We start from the raw sequence: 17,148 nt of genomic DNA on the forward strand, positions 1-17,148 counted from the left end.
TTCCATTCCACACGAAAACTTTTGTAGTCAGCGGACACTATTCTAAAGTAAACCTGCCAGAAAGTCAGACACACAACAGCAGACCATGAGCTCTCAAAACAGACCCACACAATGTTGAACTGGAACCAAGGCCATATCATAAAATACAATCTGCATTATGAAATGTAATCTGCGTTCAATAAAGCAGTAGTCATACACTGTTGGGGAATTGGGAATTTTTGGGATTTTTTTTGGGGGGGGGGGGGGTCCAGGCCTTAATTAGGGGGGTCAGACCCCCTAATCCCCCCTGTAATTCAATCCATGGGGAATCGCCTGCATCCTCATGTATGCATTATTTCCTCTGTAGGTGTGCATATTAACATCAAAACTACTAAAAAGAGGCAATTATAGAATGTAAATACATTCAATGGCTATTACTGAAAACAAAAGCTGACCATAGAAAAATGGGGTTTGATTTATGAAAGTCTGAAGGATTCTAACTTTAATTCCACGGCTGAACATGAACACAATCAATCACTCGTAATGAATTCAACCACATTAATATATGTAACCATCATCCCTTTTCTTCATGGCACAGTCTGTCAAGGCCTGTCTTCATTTCCATCAACAGTCTACATAGAAAACTTTGTTCAGTACATTTAAGGAAATATATGAGCAAACCAAGAGAGGCCAGGTCAGAGCAGTCCCATCCATTGTCATAACACTGGTTGGACCCTTGGGCCCAGTATGTTTCTCAGCGTACCAAGGAGCTGACTAAGAATAGAAAGCCTACCTCACAGGCTCTGTGTTTTCCCTGGCAGAGCCTGAGCTCTGTTGCTCAGCCTCACTGAGATCAGGGCCATTTGCTGAAACATCACCACCCCAGAGTCCTCCTATCTTCTCCCCGAGCAACAAACTGTGTTCCAGGGATTCAGATGTTTTGTCAGTTTCCTTGTTGGTCTTTGTGATCACCTAATAAAAGAAAGAAGAGACATATTTTAGCAGCCTAAAGTCCAGTCCATCTTAGGCTTGTTCCGATATAGTAGTAAAACAGTAGTCAAATAGTAAAACACACACAAAAAAACATTGGACTCAAATGGCTCAAACAGGAGTTCAGATAATTGTCCCCGTTTCTGTGAATTCTCATATCATCTTGCAAGTACTCATAAATGGCAGAATTCACTGTTGGTGTCACTCGGAATTTCCAGTTTTTCCAATAAATTATTCATAAAAACATTTGCACAAGTACATCACACTGGCTGGTCACAAGCTTTCAAAGAGCATCAGTGGAACAGAATGGTGTGACTGTGGATGATGAATATCAGCAGGTCATCTGGTCGTTAGGTGAGATATTGTAAGTGTGAAATGTCACATTGCTTGATGTTCCTGTTTAGGCAGTTGGGCCATTAGACACAACACAAGGTGACATATTTCTATAAGGTACTAACTCCATGTTAAGATAATCTCTGGTGTAAATAAACTGGACAAAACATAAACAATGGCTGATTTTGATAGTGCTGATTTGTGAATTCAGAAAATAGCCGACCTCCCATATACTACTGACCATATACTAAACAACCTCCCTGCCATCAGACTTTCCTCTTTCCTATAAACATCACCTGGAACCAGAGCTTCAGTGTGAGCTGGTCATGCAGAATGGAAGCCTTTATTTAACAGAAGGCATGTTAGACAAAAGACCAGTTTATTCTTTCTGGTGTTTTTCGTTGGTGCATTTAAATGGAATACTGGGAAAGTTTAATAGCAACAGGGCAATTTAGCATTAAATTGAAAATGATTTAATTGCGCAGTGTTTACCTTAGTGATGTGGTGACAAATGTTACCATATGCACACATTTTAACATGGTTTGTTGATGCAAGTAAAATTTAACCGTTATTCTTGTTATGTTTGACTTAAAAGCATTGGAAATTCTGAAAATTCTGAACTCACTCAGTGCAGTTACCTGTATACTCCACTAGTTAGCAGTCTATTTTTTGCTGCATGGTCAACTACCTGTGCAAAATTAACTAGGTAACCTTAAATATACTAGTTTACCAGCTTTTGTAAATCACAACAGTAGCAGGGTGAGCGCAAAGCGAGGACATGCCAAGAGTTTGGAGAAACGCCACCATGTTTCAGAGATGGAACGAGACAAAAGACAAGAGAAAACTACTTGTAAATCCTGGTTAGCGTCCTCGGTGAGCAGAATTAGGTGTGCGAGTAGTCTTACACAAAATGTATCCAAACATGAACTTTGGTTCAGACTTTCAGGTGTGAAAGTCTAATGCAGTACCTGAAGTAATTGCTTTACTACAGGTACTGCGAGTGTTCAATTGTTCATCTTGTTTGACCGTACGTTTGTTTTCACAGACTGTGTTTGCCTTTGCACGCAAGTCCAGATTTACATGGTGTGGATAATGATGCCATTGTGTGTAAGTAGCCTAACTTAAATGTGTTATTTTTGAATTTTTACTTTTACTGTGGCTATGCTGTTTATTTATAACACTTGCTTGTAAGACCCATTATGAAACAGTACACAGGAATGTACAGTCAACAGATCTTAGGGTGACAGCCATTAAGAGTTACGCTAGGTGTCCATGGAGAAGGAAGCGGGTCGGATTTCTGGGTTGGATTCATTGTTAGCCAATGTGACATTATTTTTTCAGTGAGATGTATTGTCAACATGCAGTGCATGGCGAAGTACTGATTCTGTTTGTGTTTACAGCTGCTGGAAGCGAGGCAGGGTGAAGTGGAGTTTTGGAAAGACGTCACTATAGATCTGATGTCAGATGAGGAAGACGGCAGCTTTGAGGGGGTGTCAGGGTGGATTGTGCGACCCCCCCCAAGCTTCTGCAGCCGGGTGCTCACCAACCTCTGTGCCACGCTGCAGACAAGGCTGGAGGCTACTCCAAAGTATACAGCGATGCATCACAGACACCTATACAAAGGACCGTATTCAGACAGAAAGCCGCCACTGTATGACTCCGAGGTGGATAGAATTCATTTTATCCCGCGGCCCAGCTGTACCTGATGTTACTAATACTGTTTTTTTTTTGCATTTGCACTTAAAAAAACCTAAAACTCTTACTTGTAATCAACATGTAAACGTAAATAAAATTCCTCATGTTTCTCCTAAATTCATGTCTTTGATCAGTGTAGGCTAATAATCAGCATCTTCAGTAAGTGCAGTATTTTTTTATACAGGTTTCAAACTATTAGTGCTGGACAACGATTAAAATCGCAAAATTGAATAATGAATTCTAAACTAGTGTATTGCCCACTTTTAATTTAAATGTACTGCTATATACACAAAAGTGCAATAACGTGGTTTTCAAACACGTTAAACAAATAAGGTGCTTTTTACCAGCAGTATTCCCTTTACACCCACAGTAGCAATAAAATATTTATTGTAAATCTCAACTTGAACATTAATGTAATCTAATCAAATATAAAACCAAAGCTATTTGCCACTGCCAGGGCGTTACCTTTTATAGCTTGTTAGAACATGTTACCATCAGAGTCATGACACAATCATATCACCATAACAGGCACCTTCTGAGCAACAGGTTAACATATATAAATCTGTTTGTTTGTTTTTTTCTGATCAGGGAGCAGCAGAAACAGTCTGTATTCAGTAGCAAGTGTCCCTGTTAGAGTGAGGTGAAGTGGTCACCTCACGCAGACACCTGCCCACTGCCGAAGTTGAATTGTCTTGAAAATCTTAAACACAGGTCAAGCACCGTTGGTCAAGTAAAGGTTTGCAGCATTGAGGTAATACTTTACTCTATGTTCTTACTCTTGGTGTGGTATCACTTTGCACTTTACTGAGCATACTACTTGAATCTGAAGTCTCTGCTGCACGCAAGAGGTATCATGCCATTAGGCACAGAAATAAGACACCACCCACTTCTGTTGACTTGTCTGTTGGGTGATGGAACTGCCAGTCTGCAGTTAACAAAGCTGACTTCATCACTGCTTATGCTAACACATGATCTCTCGGGCTACTGGCGCTCACTGAGACCTGGATCAAACCAGAAAACTCTGCTACCCCCGCTGCGCTGTCCACCAATTACTCTTTCACCCACACTGCCACTACCTATAACTGCCTTAATTAGTGAGATCCATGGCTGTTCACAGGGACTAAGGCCTCATCTACACTACAGCGTTTTCGTTTTAAAATGGAGACATTTTGCTACGTTTGCACCTCCTGTACAGACTAAAATGGCGAAAACGAAGATCTGAAACGGAGAAGTTTGAAAACGCTGCCGTCTCTTGCCGACTGCCGTTTTTCATTTTGAAACTCTGAAGAGAGTTTTAGTGAAGACGGGCAAAAACGGAAACTTTAGAAACGATTATGCAGATGCTCACGTTTGGCTCTTTGATTTGGGCCCCATAAGTCATGCAAGACAGAGTTTTTGAGTTGGAATTTTTATTAAAATATTTTGTTCTGTGCAAGTAACCCCGTAACGCCGTATTTACTTAACGACGACTCCCAGTCTGTTTTCTGCCGCCACAGCAGCTTTTAATTCCAGTGTTACATTCAATAAGTCCCAGCTTGTTATTGGTCAATGCAATCTGGTGTGGTTCTTCGTCTCTAGTACTTTATTCTTTCACCAAATCTTCTGTAACTACGCAATAGACCATCTGCTTCATGTTTACACCGGCATGCACATGCCCAGTGTACGTGAACGGCCACTAGATGTGTGTTTTCAGTCGTTTTAGTATAGATGGAGATCAACTCTGATACGCAGCTAAAACGCTGGATGGAGATCGTATTCGTTTAAATTCTCCGTTTGTAAACTAAAACGGAGTAGTGTAGATGGGGCCTGAAATCCCACTTTTCATGTAGTGAAAAAAATGGCCAATAAAAACTCACCTAGAAATAGCCAAAACCTACACTTTAAATTGTTTAAAAGCACAAGCTCATTTGAAACTGAAATGGTCGGATTGTGCTGCTTAATAAACTCACATTTACCGTGTTATTTTCTCGTATCGGATCCACTCCATTCCTGAGGTCTTCAGCCTGCAGGTTGAGTGCTTTCTCGTCTGGCGAAGTCACTGAAGCTGGCGCCGGCTGGAGAGCAGAGACACTCAAAACAGAAGGCCAACTCTGCATTTCAGTGTCAGGTAGCTCTGTAAACATGGACTCCTCTTTGTCAGGGTAGAACAGATCCATGGGTTCAATAGGGTCACCAATTACATCATCTGTGGGAAGATTTTGATCAAAGTCTATATAAAACATGTCTTTGTCTCTGGACACACTACCTGATTCACAACATGAAATAAAATTTGGTTTCAAGTTGACTGGATCCATTGTGTTCTCCTGTGTGGTAGCTGTCCCGTTGTCAGAAAAGGTGTCAGCCACTTTGTCCTTGTGTCCATCGGGTTGATCAGTTGGATCGATTTCCTGTTCAGTATTCACAGGTTGAGATTGTGCACCTGTAGAAGATGTCTGAGCTACCAAGTCCTTCTGAGTGTTACCTGTCTGAAAGTCATAGCGAGGAGCCTCGTATTCCTGTGAGGTTTCACCTATTTCCGTGTTATCTATTATGTCTGGCCCACATATGTGTGTAAGTGAGGATCCGATGATGTCATGTTCATCTGTTTCATCCAAATGCCCACTTTCTATATCCCTGTCATTAGAGTCACAACTCAGTTCATCTGGATTTTGAGGTCTGTAAGTTCCCATCCTTCCAGTTGCCTCTACCTGATGTACCTCATCACACTCAGCACGATCCGGTCTTTCTGGGTCACATAGTTCCTCTTTGTCTTGCTCTTCTGGCTCACTGGAAATAGAGATCAGAGGGATATTTATATCCATGCTTGAGCCCAGGCTTGTTTTTGAAGCTCTGTCTTGGTTGGCTGGATTTGTGTTTGCATCACAAGCATCACAAGTCTCTAAGCTAAAGCTTTCTTGAGGATCTAGGTAGTCTCTTAGACCTCCTTCACTTGCTTCATCTTGTATTTCTACATTCCCTTCATCCCTTTCCTTTAAAATCCCTGACTCCCCACTTGTCTGCCCTGAACGAGAATCTGTTTGCTGACATTCACATTCCACTTCAACCTCCTCAGAGTTATTGCTCTCATTCTGACTTCCAGTATGACTGTTTGTCTGTCCTTCATGGTCCAGTAAATCCCCAACGAAGTCCACAGCTTTCTTTAAACATTTCTGTTGTCCGTAAGTATTCTCTACAGCACTGGTTTGCTTCATGAGATCTTCAGAATGGTCAGGGGGTGGTCGTTGGGACTGGTTAGTTTTATCAATTTCAATGAGTTCTTCAACACCAGAGTTGGCCAGTACTTCTGCATCAGTACACAGCTCAAAAGAAGGTTCTTGCTCCATGGGTACTTTGCCTTTTTGAAGTACACTTGTATCCATCTGTTCAGAGTCTACTTCTTTTGTAATACCAGCTTTGCTGTGGTCAGGTACCTGTTCTAGTGCCATGTCCTGGTTGTGGTTCTCTTTCTCTTTCACTACTTCTGTTTCCTTTTTCTCAGAGTGCCCTTGCATTCTTTCCTGAGTGGTCTCCAGTGAGCTCAGTGAGTAAATCCCTTCGTCGATATACGACTCAGTAATCAACTGCTCATCAGGCGCTCTTTCCTCCATGGATGGGACAAATCCCTCATCAAGAGTGACCTCCACAGGGGTGGCACGGTAGACATCCCAGGCTGTTCCACTGTCACACAAAGAACTGTCACTTCGGCTCTCACAAAACTTCTCTGGCATCACGCCAAACTCGCTCTCCAGCCACGAGTCTGGTGAGCTGATTGCAGAGTCGCCAATTACTGACTCAGTGTTAACAGACTCTGGCACTGATGAACCAGAGGGCGAGTGAATGTTAGAAAGTTGTGGGGAATTAGTTATGACCTCATTGGAAGGATTGTTGGGCTCTTCAACCACACTGCTGGAGATGTCTTCCAAATGGGGGGAATCTGCTAAGAAGTCTTCACTGGACCATAAGCGAGCTGCAGCAGGCCTGAAAGGGGGTGACATGGCACTCCTGTCCTCTGACACAGAAGAAATTAAGATTTTCGGTGGAGGTTTGGCGCTGTCTCTCTGGAACATGTAGGACCTCTCCCTCACGCGACTTCGTTGAGCACCATTCCTTATGTGGTCGGAGTCACTGTCATGGAAGTTGAGGCGGCACATTGAAACGCTTCGTTCAATCAGCTGACAGGGCTCCTCCGGCTGAGAGAGAAACAAAGAAGTTGGCAGAAATCTATCAAGCGCTCTCATTCAGAAATGTCTCTATTATGTCAAAATCTGAGGTCAGACACACGTCATCCATGCACTGTAAGAAGAGATTCTTACCTCCTCTATGCCAGGGAAGTGCTCTAGGAACTGTGACACATACGTTATGATGGATTGCTCATCTGGTCTGTTGATGGTCACATCTGGGAAGATAAAGAACAATTACCACAAGAGTATTTTACAAAAGACTCCCATGTATATTAGGCTTCCTCCTAACAGTTATGACATGAACTTACGTATCAATGTAGGACTCATGGCTGAATAAATCAAATTAAAAAAATGAAATACACAGAGAAAGATAATAAATACAAATCTTGTTTTGCTTTGTAGTACTGTTGGATGAGAAAATGGGTTTTGCTTATTTTTTTTCCCTCACATTGTATGGCAATAGGGAAATCTGGAAACTACATTTATTTAAAGTTTTTTTACATACAACCTGTGAACAAACAGGAATTGAATGACTAGTGTTGTAGTCAAGAACGCCCAAATCAAGACCGAGACTGTTAGGGGCTGAGACAAAGTCGAGACCAAGACCGAGGGAGGGCGAGACCGAGTTAACACCAAGACCAGTTCCCCACACTACATGCCACACACTAAAATGTGGAACGAGATCAGAGGTACTTCTCAAATAGATCTGAAAGATCCACATTCCCATTAAATCATCCACATGAGCTGAAATCAACGTAAGCATCTTTAATCAACACTCCTTTACCATGCTTACCGTTGCGGGGAGGGGTGACAATCGTTAATGGTAACAACACATTTTAATCAGGGTTACTGGTTGCATTTGAAGCAATAAGTTTTACTTCCAATCAAAGTTAGGATGTTTACAAATAAATCAGACAATGCAAAAGCAGTTTATTGATATTCCCAAAGTTATGGTCTTGAAATAAAATCCTGAGTCCTCAATGTCCGAAACCGAGACAAGACTGAGTACAAATGCGGTCGAGTCCGCTTGTGTCTTTAGTCTTTGTCAAGTCCTTGTGTCTAATGTTGAGTGTTCCTGCCCGTTTCTTTGTTTCATGGATCCCTTCCTCGCATTTGGATTGTTTTCTCTGCCCTATTCTGGATTTTACTCTGCCTGTTCGGAGATGCCTTTGTTTGGACCTTTTGCCTGCCGTGCTCATGTGTAAGCCCGTTTAAGTTGCTGAATAAACCTTTTGTTTGAACTGCATCGTCCTTGCTGTGGTCTGCGTTCACCTCAGTCTGCACTCAGCCTAACACATGACAGTACTACATAACATTTCACAACTTATTAAGGTTGATATATGGGATATCAACCTTAATAAATTGTGAAATCAGAACAAAGAAGTAAAGGGGGCAATCTAGAGAACTGCTGGCTCTTGTGTACCAGATGCCAAACATTGCACAAGCAACTTCAGCTCAATCTATAACGATGTTAATTTATTGTATTGATGAAGCATGTGAGATGTATACCCAGTAAGGTGTTGCAGCATTGGTCACATGTGGTAAGTGAATACCACCAAGCTAATTGACAGATTTTTAAAGTTTAATCTAAAGAAAAAATCATAATATAGCCATAAAATAGTTATTAGGGGACCTGTGCTTGTTTTGCTGTGACTACAAACACTAAAACCATAGCATCCTTTAGCAGTTAGTTATAAACTACCTGGACCGCAAGTTGCATCTCAAACAAACACTGTGCAGGAATATGCAGGAGGCTACTATGACACTCATGTATGTAGCCTAGCATTAGTTAGTGATAGGCAATACCAAATTTCCCTATATTTGATGCACTGGGTATTTATCAGACTTGATCACTACCTCATCCTGGTTTCACATAGAGGCACAAGATCCTTTGAACGGAAATAACTATGAGGCTGTTTCCATAAAGACTACCATTCTTGGGCTGCTTACACTGCAACCTAGTTCTGGTTGCACACACACAGATGGGCTACATAACTGGGCTGCAATGGCCTAGTTAAGATAATTATCAAACTCTTTATATCTAAATCTTACCCAACTGGCTTCCATAAAACCAAGGGGAGGATCAATGCTGTCAGCAGGCTTCTTTTTTTTTAAAATTGTATCTATCCCATTAAGCCTATGGCGCCCTCTAAAAAAGCTTTCTAAATCCTATTTGGAAATGATTACATTTGCTCTAGTATTAATTCCTTTTTTTTTTAAATCAAAAGAAAATTGAAATAAATGAATACATTTGTACACAGGTTGCTTTGGATGAAAGCATATGAAACATTTTTACTTCATAATTTCATTGATAATTTGTTGTGATTATTATAATTACCTCCAGATCATCGCAAATCTGTCCATTTCTTGGGGTAAATTTATCTGAAAAAGCTACTTATTTTTTGCCAATAGTCTCTCCTTGATGCGGCTGAGGAATGAAGGTTTTCATTTCTTTCACCTTTTTTCTTTCAACAGTTGTCCACTACGAAGTTTCACACCTGCTTTGTTCCGCATTTCAATTTGTCTCCACCACAACCGCCAATCTCGCCAAAATCCTCCCCCTCCTCAGACAAGTCTCTCCCCCACAGACCCTCGGCCAGCGGGTTATCATCATGATCTTCTAATTCATTGTTGTTTTCGTCCTCAAAGTAACTGCTGTAGCTAACTGGCATAAATGTCGCCCCCCTCGCTCAGCTCATCAGCCATTATCACTGTCTGAAGCGCAGCTTTGGAAACTTTTTTTGCAGTCCACACAGAGGCTAAGAAGCTAAAACATTTTTAAAATACAAATCCCAAAATGCATCACCCCCACCCCCCGGAATTCATCATGGGTCTTGATAATGATGACATCTACTAAAACACGTTGCATCCAGTCATAATGGGAGAAGCACACAGACATATCCAGACTTAATGGGTTATTTCATCAGTTAGACAAAATGAAACTGCTGGGAGTTTTCTTGTAAATGAGGGTTGCAACTTTTTGGTTTTCACAAAACCAACAGGGTGATGGTCAATAAACAATCTGTGCACGTCATTTTGCAGTGATTTCTCTTTTTGCTGGGGCAGAAAGATTTTACCAGCAGAAACACTGGTCTTGTTACCCTCAGGCTCCAGTAGGCGTGGGATACCCAGGCTGTAGTGGGCTATCCTGAAGGCATCCTCCAGATTCTCCCTGGCGTTCCTCAGCAGTGCCCTCCTCATGTCTACCAGGCTGGGGTCAATGGATTTAATGACAGCCAGGAAGGCCAGACCACTTGTCCAGCTCTTTCCAAAGTCCTGCACTGCCACACCATACCTATGACAGGACATATTCAGCGGTCAGGGTCAGTCCAGAAACACCAACACATGAACTCTAAGAGGCAGACTAAAAGTACACACCAATATGGCTTGTTCCTTCTTACTGTTTTGCTGAGGCAGTGCATGCCATCTATTGTTCTCTACTGCATATTCTCCATAAAAAAAATAAAAATTTTTGAAAATTGCAGACCACACTCACTTGCGTGTTCGCTTCTGTACCCACTGCAGCAGTTTCTTTATGGCCTTGCTGTGTTCTCGCATGGCCGTGGACGCTGACTGTCTCTCGTCTGACGGCATGCTGCAGTAGGACGTGTCAGAGTCTGAGCTTGTGGGGATGGACGACAGACTGGAGGAGGAGGGGAACTGGCTCCTGATGTTCCCGGTCAGTTCCTTAATCTGGAAGGAGACAGAGAGTTGGATTATTTTAGTCAACCGGTCAGTTCAGCTGTTGAGTATCAAATCCATCTCTCCAGCAGACATTATTTAGCTGAGTATTTTATGATGAACATACATGTTTGCTGAATATTATTAATTAAAAGTTATCAGCAAACCAAAAAACAGCTTAGTGGGTTACTTTCATCAGAGTATAAAGTAGAATCTGTTCTCGCAAGAAAATCTGTAAAAGGCCCGGTCAGTATTGGGATTTATTACAAAATGTCAACCATGACTCATGATGTAAACATTTCCACAGATGACCAGAGAGTCCAAGAGTTACACCAGAATCATTGCCCTTAAAACACTCAGAGGATCTGTCCAGTGCTAAATCTGCTGTTAGACCTTAGAGATGGAATTAAATGGAAACTCTAAAAATGTTAGTCAGCCCTACTCAGCCTGTGAAAACAGTTGTGTAATGTTTTCTGTGGCTCTAGAGAGCTTTTCTAAAGTCTGAGAAAATAATGCTTGATGTTTTCAGACTTGAAGGCTACATATTTAACAACTGAAAAGCCTGCATAATAAAACTGGGGTTGTGTTTCACAAGCCCATTGGCCAAAATGATGTAATTTCTCATGCGTGTTATCATGCAAGATCTTTATATCTTCACACATCAAGTGATTAGGTCTTAACAGATTTAAATCACATTTGCGGATTCACTGGGAGCTAACACTTTCCTTGTGATTTAAGGGGAAACAACACCTCTCTTTTCTTTTCTTGTATTTTTATACCTTTGTTCTCTGTACAAACTATTATTTGACAACAGAGAATACATTTTTAAAGAACATGCAAAAACATGAAAGACAGGAAAAAGTGAAAGGTTCATCTAGGATGGACTCAATATTGTCATAACACAGTAAAACATATTAACATGATTCCAATGTGTTAAGATGGAATAACTTGGCTTGTTAAGACAAACATTTTGCTAAATAATACACATAACAAACCTTTTCCCCCCCATTCAGTTTGCAGCAGATGTAGGGTTTGAAATACACAAGGATCAGGGAGGGTCAAATTAAATTGGTAGCATTATGGAAAATAGAACTGGAATGAACCATATGAGGGACTAAAAGTCAGGATGTTTAGATCTCTGCTGCCCAGCTTTTGTCTCTTGTCTGCCAATTTTATGAAAGCAACAAGAAGTTTCCACTTGTTCTCTCAGATAGCTTTACTTTCCCTCTTTAATAACTTTTTATTGTATGAAATTGTACTGTACATTGGCGAAGAAAATGGTAGGTGAAAGTAAACAGAACAGTAGAGAGAAAATAGAGAGGAGCCACTGCAGCTGTTGTGACTGATTAGCAATCCAGTGCAATCTAGAGTGTTAACGGTTAGCTCGCCAGCTGGAGTAGGGAGTTGTCACTACTTCACCAAGCTTTCTACATGGACAAGTGAATGTCAGTTTGTGGTCTGACTGCTGTTTTAGAAAGGGTCAGTTTACTGTCGAATCCTGGCTTGGATGCGGGTGTCAGGGAAAAACATTTAAAAAAGACAGGAAAATGAAAGAACAATGAAAGCTAGTAAGTGGACATGAACTGTTTTGTCAAACTACTGTTTCCAAGGTCAAGAATGAACTTTCTTGGTTAAAGTATGATATCATTAGCAACTCCACAATTAAGTAGGACGATTTCATTTTGTCAGGACACTGGTGAAGTTACCCATCAGTTCTTCTGAGCAGCAGTAAAAGACGTCACAGAAGCTCACTGTATCATCTTCTCATTATTACCATTCATCGCAGCTAAGACCTGGCAGTGAATGAGACTACAGTCTGTGTGAACTGCAGAGATAATTCTTTCCTCATGGTGTCTGTCCAAGGCATTGAACCGCAGTGTGGATTACATAAGCTACCCAGCCAACTGCACTTTGATGGGCTTTTGTGAATGCAAAGTAGATACTTTATTCTTATGCTGAACCTCGTTTTGAATGAGAAGCAAAGGAAATGAGGGGAGATGCAAATTTGAAGTACAGATGTGAGTGGATGAAGACGTATTAAATGAGAGGTATTAAATGAGATGATGGTTAAACAAAATTGGCAGAGAAAATGAGATTACCTGAAAGAAAAGGATGATGTTCCAGATGAGGCCCAGGATAATCGAGGAGTTTCCGTCAGCAACATCAGCTGCATCGATACTGACCAGCTTTACCTGAGCACACACGTATGTTATACACATAGGCTATGTGTTAACAGTACAGCAAATCAACAAGCAGTAGGTACAGTAGACAGGTCTTCGTGCTACCTGTTATAGTACTCACATTTCTCTCCTCTAGGAAAGACAGGACCTTGGCAATGTTGTTGAGTCTGAAAATACGATGGGAGGACTTTTTGAACCCATGAAGCTGGAAGATTATTCAGAATGAAAAATGTGTTACTGATCAGTATAAAAACTGCGGTCACAACTACTCTTACTACTAGTGCTGCTACAGGGGCTGCCAATATGATTATGATACACAACAATGTACAGTTACATGTGTGAAATGGTCTGGCACTAAAAACCAAGTGTAAGAGTCTGACCAGTTTGCAGCCAGAAAGCTCCTCCAGCAGGGCCATGAGGATGTGTCCATCCTGTATGTCCTGGAAAAGGTCATGGACCTCAATAGGTGGGTCACACTGCAAATGGGGGGAAAGAAATAGGGAACAGAGAGGGGGAGGTAACAATTAGTTAATTCATCAAAATGTGGATCAACAAAAAATCTTTTTTTCTATGATGAGGGAATAATTGTTTTTATCATTTTATTTAAAAAAATAACATCAAATATTAGTTGTTTCTAGCTTCTTGTGTGTCTGTAAGCTAAATGTCTTTGGGTTTGTTGATTATTATAATCGATAGTGAAATTAATTGTTTATTGCTGCCCTTGTGACACTATAGGATATCTCACAAACTTCTCTCCATAATGCATACATTGCTAGCCGTTGCTGTCTCATTAAAGCGACAGGAAAATTCATTTCAAGATATACAGTCAATGCAGAAGGTTTTGTATCATACACTCACTGGCCACTTTATTAGGTACACCTTGCCAGTACCAGGTTGGACCCCATTTTGCCTTCAGAACTGCCTTCATTCTTTGCGGCATACTTTCAACAAGCTTTTGGAAACATTCCTCAGAGACTTTGGTCCATATTGACATGACAGCGTCACGCATTTGCTGCAGATTTGTCGGCTGCACATCCATTTTACTAGAACACACCATGCTTGACGTGAATGCGTGACTGCGTTGCAGGTCAGCAGCGCCGTATCACAGACACAAAAAGAGTTAAGCTTATTAGTTGAAGTCTTTCCTGTCCATGCTTGACAACTGACTCTGTATTTGCATTGAATTTAAGTCGGGAGTCGAACACTGTTCCTAGATACTGGCTGATGCGGGCTTTTGTTGATTACTATTCTACCTGTAGTAAATAATCAATTCCTTAGTTTTTGATATGTTAACCTTGAGGAACTTATCATCACACCATTTGACGAAAGCAGGTCACAAGGGATCTAATTTGCCATCAATGAGGAAGCCAATCTCTCCCACATCTTTTAAAATCTTCTCAAAGTTTTTCATAACATTGGATGTAAGGGCAACATGTCTAAAATCATTTAGTCCCTTGGGATTTTTTGATTTTACGATTTGGGATTATAGAGGTCTTAAATAGGGCTGTGACACATTCCTGAGATATCACAATATCATTCTGGAGAGACTCTCTAAGACTGAAGACATTTTCAGAGACCTCACACCTTTCAAAGCGAGAGAAAAAAAAGAGTTCACCAATCAGCATCATCCACCCCATTTACACTTATGGACTGTTTAGTTGCATTTGCACACTGATTTATAGAGGGGATTGCTTTAATCCCTTGCTAGGCTGCTGTTATATTGTCTATATTTTCTCTGTACTTCATTTTAGCCTTCATTTTTTAACTTCACAATTCATTTTCTCAAGAGGATCGCTAGTGTAATAAGCCTGATTAAAGCTACCCAAGGCTTGTTATTTAACAACCTTTTGAGTTAGGATGACAGAGTCAACACAGAATGTGATGTATGTCAAGACAGTGTCAGTTAGTTTATTAATGTCTTCACAAGCATCATAAAAACACTGCCAATCTGTACAGTCAAATGCTTGAAGAGAGGAGACACTGTCCTCTGACCAACTCTTCACTGTTCCCTTCACATGCTCGAGGTGCGTCAAGGAGGGTTTGCACATAGTCAGAAGATACACACTATTATGGTAGAATGCACAGAAGTAGGGTTCACCAGATGTCCCAAAAAATTCAGTCCAGATTTATGAGCAGTTGTCCTGACTCCTGTCCTGTATGTCCCGAAAATGGACATTGTGTCCTCACTGTTGTTATGGCCACAAAGTAACATGCGTCTTTTCCCCTTTTTGTTTTCTACTGTAGATGGAGAGAGCAGATTACAGTCGCGAAGACAGGGGAGTGGAGCTACAGGCAGTCATGGAGGAGAGATCTGACAGGCATATCAAATCAAATTAATTAAATAAAATAAATTGTATACTAGGGATGGGAATCTCTGGGCACCTCACGATTCCATTCGATTCCAATTCAGAGGCCCGCGATGTGATTATAAAACAATTATCGATTTCTATATGATTTCTGGATAATTACTATGCATTTAATTTGCACATTAAAATCTAAATGATACAAAATGTTCCGTATGTGTATATCACCTTTCTAGTCTTTTCAACCAATCAAAGCGCTACATCTGCATGCACCATTCACACATTCACACACTGAGCCTAAGTGCTCAAACACAAACTAACATTCTCACACATTCATACACTGGGGGAACAGCCACCAGGGGCAATTCAGGGTTCAGTATCTTGCCCAAGGACACTTCAACATGGAGCCTGGAGGAACCGAGGATTGAACCACAAAAGCTGACCTTCCGATTAACCTCCTGAGCCACAGTCGCCCCGTCTCCACCTTAGCTTAAAAGGACTAGCTTGCTTCCCTAATTTACTAACCACAGCTCCTCCTGGTCACCACCTTCTTCTCTTTAATAACCAGTTTTGAGACTCCTTTGAAAACTGAAATATAATTTAACTAGTATCAGGATGTATAGTATGTGAACAGGACAATTCAATTAAATTTTATTTATATAGCGCCTAATCACAACAATAGTTATCTCACAGCGCTTTTCATAAAAGAGCAGGTCTAGACCGTACTCTGTGATGTTATTTACAGAAGCCCAACAGTTCCCACCAAGAGCAAGCACTAGGCGACAGAGGCAAGGAAAAACTTCCTTTTAAGAGGCAGAAACCTCGAGCAGAACCATGGCTCAGGGTGGGCGGCCATCTGCCTCGACCGGTTGGGGTGAAGGAGGGAGGGAGAGAGAGAGAGAGAGAGAGGGAAAGAGAGAGAGAGAGAGGGGTAGAGAGAGAGAGAGAGAGAGGGGGGGGGGGGGGGGCAAGAGAGGAACAGAGAGAAAGAGGGAGGGGGATGGAAGGAGAGAGAGAGGGCGAGAGAGAGAGAGAGAGGGAGGGCTAGAGAGAGAGGAACAGAGAGAAAGAGGGAGGGGGATGGAAGGAGAGAGAGAGAGGGTGAGAGAGAGAGAGAGAGAGAGAGAGAGAGGGAGGGAGGGAGGGGGATGGAAGGAGAGAGAGAGAGAGGGGACAGAGCTGTACACCAGTTTAACTTGTACCCGATGTTTCCAATCCTGGACAAGTAAGCAGTAATGACATAGAGCTAACATTAACGTTTACTTTGTTACTGATTTAGCTGGCGTTACATAGCAGCCAAAACATGTGCTGTACAAGGGAGATGTTAGCTAGCGCTCACCGCTGGGGAAACAACAGACTTTTATTAACGGTCACACTGTGACCTACACTGGACGTTTACTGCCAGACTGAACTTACTGCTAACATCTCTAATAAGTCTGCTAACTTTCACCGTCACGCTCTCTCTCTCTCTCTCTAATTCGCTCGCCCGCTCATTCGCAACGCACACACAGGACACACATGGAGCCAGCACAGTGGTGAGTGTTACTGTGCACAGTGTAACAGTGGAAATCACAAGTTGTGCATTGATGTTAATGATCGTGTTAAAGTTTAGTAGGCCGGTAGTAGGTTATTCATTCTGCAGCGGTGCTGTGCCGAACCACACCACAGACTGTCCGGCTGCTCTAGAGATATCTGCCTTTTGTGTTCCATCAACGCTACCTTATTAATTAACATTAAATAATCAATCTTTTTATTTTATTTGTTAATCGATTCAGAATCTTTCGCAACCGCATTGCGATGCATCTAAGGATAGATTTTTTCCCCACC

The 17,148-nt window shown here is 41.5% G+C and overlaps 1 protein-coding gene across 3 annotated transcripts in view; it reads right to left on the reverse strand.

Moving 5' to 3' along the window:
• The window catches only part of clmna (calmin a), a 69,803-nt gene that overhangs the window by 12,366 nt on the left and 40,289 nt on the right, over window positions 1-17,148 (reverse strand). For 2 of the 3 annotated variants that reach the window (XM_038728017.1, XM_038728016.1), the window contains exons 3-10: window positions 13,399-13,494; window positions 13,140-13,223; window positions 12,938-13,030; window positions 10,654-10,850; window positions 10,259-10,452; window positions 7,290-7,372; window positions 4,947-7,166; window positions 773-951 (exon numbers count right to left, since the gene is read on the reverse strand). In XM_038728017.1, coding sequence (XP_038583945.1) covers window positions 773-951; window positions 4,947-7,166; window positions 7,290-7,372; window positions 10,259-10,452; window positions 10,654-10,850; window positions 12,938-13,030; window positions 13,140-13,223; window positions 13,399-13,494 — 3,146 coding nt within the window. The remainder of the gene's footprint in view (window positions 1-772; window positions 952-4,946; window positions 7,167-7,289; window positions 7,373-10,258; window positions 10,453-10,653; window positions 10,851-12,937; window positions 13,031-13,139; window positions 13,224-13,398; window positions 13,495-17,148) is intronic. The other variant, XM_038728018.1, reaches the window with a different exon arrangement.

The sequence above is a fragment of the Micropterus salmoides genome, unplaced genomic scaffold (genome assembly GCF_014851395.1).
Source record: "Micropterus salmoides isolate LMB-PRFRI ecotype aquatic unplaced genomic scaffold, ASM1485139v1 Ms_hic_scaffold_19, whole genome shotgun sequence".
Lineage (NCBI taxonomy): Eukaryota > Metazoa > Chordata > Actinopteri > Centrarchiformes > Centrarchidae > Micropterus > Micropterus salmoides.